This window comes from Bison bison, unplaced genomic scaffold, assembly GCF_000754665.1.
Source record: "Bison bison bison isolate TAMUID 2011002044 unplaced genomic scaffold, Bison_UMD1.0 scf7180017864080, whole genome shotgun sequence".
NCBI lineage: Eukaryota > Metazoa > Chordata > Mammalia > Artiodactyla > Bovidae > Bison > Bison bison.
Window position 1 is genome coordinate 4,044,702 of NW_011494652.1, and position 5,371 is coordinate 4,050,072.

The 5,371-nt window shown below is 50.9% G+C and overlaps 1 protein-coding gene across 1 annotated transcript in view; it reads left to right on the forward strand.

Moving 5' to 3' along the window:
• The window catches only part of CHKA (choline kinase alpha), a 34,924-nt gene that overhangs the window by 23,123 nt on the left and 6,430 nt on the right, over window positions 1–5,371 (forward strand). Inside the window, exons 8-11 of the mRNA XM_010837823.1 lie at window positions 79–137; window positions 1,281–1,368; window positions 1,778–1,886; window positions 4,557–4,663. Coding sequence (XP_010836125.1) covers window positions 79–137; window positions 1,281–1,368; window positions 1,778–1,886; window positions 4,557–4,663 — 363 coding nt within the window. The remainder of the gene's footprint in view (window positions 1–78; window positions 138–1,280; window positions 1,369–1,777; window positions 1,887–4,556; window positions 4,664–5,371) is intronic.

Below are 5,371 nucleotides of genomic sequence, written 5' to 3' on the forward strand. Positions count from 1 at the left end.
GGGGATGTGTGCTCAGAGACCCTGCCAGGGGAGGGAGCTGCAGGTCTGAGAAGTAACCGCAGAACCTTCCTCTCTCAGGTCATTGCTTGAATCCACTCCGTCTCCCGTCGTGTTCTGTCACAATGACTGTCAGGAAGGTAAGGAACGCTGCCCGTGATGCAGAACCTGGGCCCTGTGTGTCTGCTTAGAAGGGTCCCTCCAGTGTGTGTGTGGTAACCACCAGGGGCCCCTGAGGTGGGGGTGAGATACATGGATGTATGGCCCAGCCGTGCACGTGTGTTGTGCGACTATTAAAATAATGAGGTTGAGTTCTATACAGACCAACAGAGAAATCTCTGGGATACATTTAGCAGGAAGAGCAAGTTTTAGAAAGATGTGTAAGATGATCCTATTTCCGTAAGGAAAAAATTCTGAGAAGATCCACTAAACCGAGATCTGGGATCGACAAAGCTACATATTTGTGCAGTGTTTAACTCCTTTTGGTCAACGTGTGACCTTGTTGATCTGAAGAAGCGTTAAAGAGCAAGGTGGCCTCCTCAACCAGCCCGGGGGCCCTGGCCTCTGCACCTTGCGTGCACTGCGCTGGCCAGAGCCCCTGCTCTCTCAGCGCCGGTTCAGGTGCTTCTAATGACCTTGGGTTTCTCTGCTTTAAAAAACTGCAGGGACTTATCTGGTGGTCCAGTGGCTAAGGCTCCACACCCCCGATGCAGGGGGCCCAGGTTCGGTCCCTGGTCAGAGAGCCAGATCCAGGTGCTGCAACTAAGACACAATATAGTCAAAGAAATAAATTTATTTTTAAAAAATATTACATTTTTTAAAAAATTGCAATGCCAGGTACAGCTGACTGTAACCAAACTTCACTCAATGTCATTTCAAACTGAGACAGTTTCCTCTGAGGCCCCATCTGGTGGGCTTCCCTCCCCAACACTGCCGTGGCACCTGGCTTTGCCATGCTGTCCTCATCCTGATCCTCGCAGGACAGCTGGCTGAGGTCCACTCTTGGGCCCTTTCCAGGCTCTTCAAGTTGTTTTTAATTTTGAGAACAGCCCCTGGTGAAGACTTGTAATCAATAAGATGTCAATTTGAGCCAGAATACCTTTTACTAATTAGCTGATGATTGCTGGACAAGTCAGATCAAGTAGGGTGTGGGCAAGGCAGCCTCACGTGTAGGATGCCTTGAGCGAATCAGAACCACTCTTGGCCCAGCTCTTGGAGGACCTGTGTCTTCAGTGACGGAACATGCCCAGAGTAAAGGTCATGTCATCCAAACCCTTTTGCAGGTAACATCTTACTGCTGGATGGCAGGGAGAATTCGGAAAAACAGAAACTCATGCTCATCGACTTTGAATACAGCAGTTACAACTATAGGTAATGTCAAATGTTTTTATTTCTGTGAGCGTTTTAATATGTGTATGAAACAGTTGAAGGAGACCTTGGGTCACGGTACCACCCTGAGCTGCAAGTTTCCTCGGTGGGGGCTGGCGCTTTCTGTCCCAGCGGGTGAGATGGGCACCTACCCTGTTCTCAGTCGAGCTAGTGAGGAGCAGCCCCGGGCTCCTCAGAGTCCAGAGCTTGGCCTGACATGGGCTCCTCAGAGCGCTGACTGCAGGAGGGCTCCGAGCAGTCGCTCCGGGTGGTGAGCCCGGGCGCCGTGGTCGCTGGTGCTGCCCAGTTGGCGGTCCTATCACTGACACAGTCGTGTTCTTGGGACCCCCGGGTCTGGGGAGCGCTCGTGGCAGGCCTGCTGCCTCACTGTCTGCCTCTCTCTCTTTTTCAGGGGATTCGACATTGGGAATCATTTCTGTGAATGGATGTATGATTATAATTATGAAAAGTACCCTTTTTTCAGAGCAAACATCCTGAAGTACCCCACCAGGAAACAACAGGTAGGAGCCTCATGCGTGCACACTTGCTGAGAAGTGAGTGACTCCTACATACATTGGTTTGCCCAGTTAGAGTTGACTACAGCTCCACTTCTAAAGATACTTGTTTTGGTTAAGCAGGTTCTTTTGCTTTAAAATGTTGTGTCAAGATACAGACAGTATTGGAATCCAGCCTTTAAAGTCCTTTGCCAAAGGTGGCCTGTAGCTAGTCAGAGACGATCACAGCCTCCTTGGTAACTCCTTCCAGTTTTCCTGCCCTGCCCTCTGGCCTTTTGGGTCACTGACTTTCCTCTGTGTTTCACTTTGTGCAGACAGTGGTGGTCTTGGGGGCACTGGCTCAGCAGCTGTTGCAGCACCCACAGCCCCCCTTCCTGTCCTGGAGGAGAGGAGTCCACTGACTAGAGTCAGTCCTGTGGGACTCCTCCGGGGAGGCTCTCTGTTCCATTTGTCAGCCATGGCCCAAGCCTTGGGTTGAGGATGAGTAGGTTGCAATGTGGAAGCAAGCAGGCTGGGCAGAAGGGACACCACCCCCGACTCTCCCAGCCTTGCAGGGCCTTAGCTGTGTCTGTGCTGGGCAGCCCTGCTTTAGGTCAGCCTTCTCCCAGGAGCTCTGCCTGATCAGAGCATTGCCCAGGGGCTGGGGGTGAAGACACAGCTGGTCAGTCGCTGTGGTAGCTCACTCAGGAGAGGTCTCTTGAGTGCCCGCCTGAGCTGGGCACAGGCAGTGTATCCAGCAGGTGCCCATGCTCGGGGCAGCCATTGAAACGCAGACCTGCTGTGCAGCCAGAGCTGCCTGCTCCGCTCTGGCCACATTTCAGGCCGACCTCATGACCTTGCATATGTCCAAAGTGACTGGGATGGTTTGGAACCTCAGGGTCATGCTATGTGGGCAGGAAGGCTGGTGAGCCCGGGGAGGAGAGCACACAGCAGGCTTCAGGTTGCTGCTGCGACACTGGGCAGGCATCTCCAGAGAGGGGGCTCTCCAACCAGTAAGGGGAGATTTTCAGAAAGAAGGATTTCATTCTAGTGGAGGCGGAGCTGTGTGACTACCCTCACTGCACAGCAGTGGAAATATAAGGAAGTGCCATTTCTGTTTTTTGAGAGGTTTTAACAATCCCATACAGTGTCTGTCTTGATCACCTACCCTGTCGCCATCTCCTGAGGTCATCTCATGCTTTTCTCTCTTTAATGCATTGAGGTGTTTTAAAATGTTAAACGTTACTGGAATTCCTAAAATAAATTATTTCAGTGAATTACATTATTTTGTGACGCTTGGTTGGATCTAGTTAGGCAGTTTATTTTTGCAGTTTTTCATATATGGAACAGGACTTTAATGTTCATTTAAAAAATTATTCATACCTCCTTTTGGAATAAAAAATTATGCTAGTTTACAAAATGAGTGTCCCCTTTTTATTTTCTGGAGCAAATTTTTATAAGATGGTGCTGTTTGAAAGTTTGGCAAACTTGGCCCGTAAAACCATCTGGGCCTAGAACTTTTTTGGGAGGGAGTGCCGCTAATTAACACTTTATTAGGGTTTCAGTCTCTTCAGATTTTCTATCTTCATTTGCTACCTTCAGCATTTAGAGTCTCCCAGAAATTAACCACCTAGGGTGGTGGTTCTAGCATGGGTTTTAAAAACTAATAGGCCTGGATTTGAATCCCAGGTCTGCCTCTGCTGGTTGTAACCTACTGTTTCCATGCTTCAGTTTCCTCATCTGTGGAAATCACTGTGTCATGGGAGTGAGTTACTGTGCAGGAACGATGCTCAGCTTGGTGCCTGCCACACAGAGTTTAATAGGTGTCTCTTGTACCAAGCTTACTGCAGAGTCCACGGCCCCCTGCCTGGAGCGTGCTAGAACGTGAAGGATGCTTTCCGGTAGAGGAGGGGCAGAGTGTGGGAAGCCAATTTCAGAGCAGCAGGATGAAAGAGGGGCAGGTTGGGGAGGGAGAGGTACTGGTTACTTCCAGCCAGGTAACCAGTTAGCAGGGGTTCCTACCTGGAAGAAACACTGATGGCTGTTTCCTTCTTCACAAAAGCAAACATGCAGTGGTTGGCCATGTTCTGTTGCCTTTTGATACAGTATGAAATAGTGAGCCACAGGGACTCTCAGAGATCCTAATTCACACGCAGACTCATGGTGGCGCCTGGCAGAACGTCAGGGTAAACCGTGTCTTTTCCGGACTGGAATGAGATGCTGCTAGTGCATGGACAGGAGTGTACAGTCAAGGCATCTGAGAGGTGGGAAAAGGCCCCTTCTCAACGCCCGGGCCAGCTCCTGCCCTGAGGGAGTATTTACTGGTGAAGGTCAGGGTGCCCTGGCACCTCAAGCCCATGCCACATGCTGTGCCATCCAGAAGGCTGGCCCTGCTTTGTGGGCAGACAGTGGGAGACAGGAGTGTGGGTGAGAGGAGAAGTGTGACTCTGCCTGAACAACCCTCTGCAGAAGTAGTAGCAGTCTCGGTGACAGTGTGACCTGGAGAGTCCTTTCGTTCTCTGTCGCCCTGGCACCCTGGCAGGGTGGGCAAACTCCCCGGATCCCTGCCCCTGAGCAGAGGAGTGTGTGGGCTTCTCTGACATCTGGAAGAGTCACGTGAGGTGTGCGCTTAGTGACAACTTTGATATCATCTATTTTTAACAATCATTGATCCTAACCTAATTACTTTTTTTAAAGCTCCATTTTATTTCCAATTACTTGGCTGCATTCCAAAATGAATTTGAAAACCTCAGTAACGAAGAAAAGTCTGTTATAGAAGAAGAAATGCTGCTTGAAGTCAATAGGTAACTTTTCCTTTGTTGATCTGTTATGATAGCTTCCTTCTTCAAGGTGTGCACTTGGGATGCTTCCTTGCAAATAAGAGTATTTCAGGAGCTTCCTCATAACCCTACATCTCTGGGTCTTGTAGTTTGCAAAAGAAAAGAAACGAGAACATTTGGTTATGGCCATCATGGCTGAGTGTGTTAGGATCCTTCAGCTCTCAGCACACAGCAAGTTAGGAGAGGGGTCTGTGCACAGGGTCAGCACATGGAGGTGGCGTTTCCGACCGTCATCCCCGCCGCAGACTCCGCTGCCCAGCCCCTGCCGCCGGGGCCCGTGCCCTCCTGTCACTCGTGCTCCTGGAGTGGGGATTCCATCAGGTAATACGAGGAAATACCTGAATGTCTGTGTCCCCGGCAGCTCTCGAAGCAAGGCTGAGAAACCCCCAGATTCCACAGAGGTGTAGAGTACAGTGTGTTCACCCTCTCTCATCTCTTTAGTGGAGAGGCCCGAGTTACCCCTCGCCTCTGGGCTCTCCAGTGAGATTCCGGGGTGCCAGGGACGTCTGGAGTCCCTGTGACCCCCCTCCCTCGGCACAGAGCCCCGTCCTCGCGGGCCTCAGAAGTGTCCACACTCCTCTCTCTGAGCTGCGGCCACGCTGGCGGCCCCTCAGCTCCTCCAGCGGCAGAGAGCTTCCCTCTCTGGTTCCTGAACGGATGGAAATAGGAAAG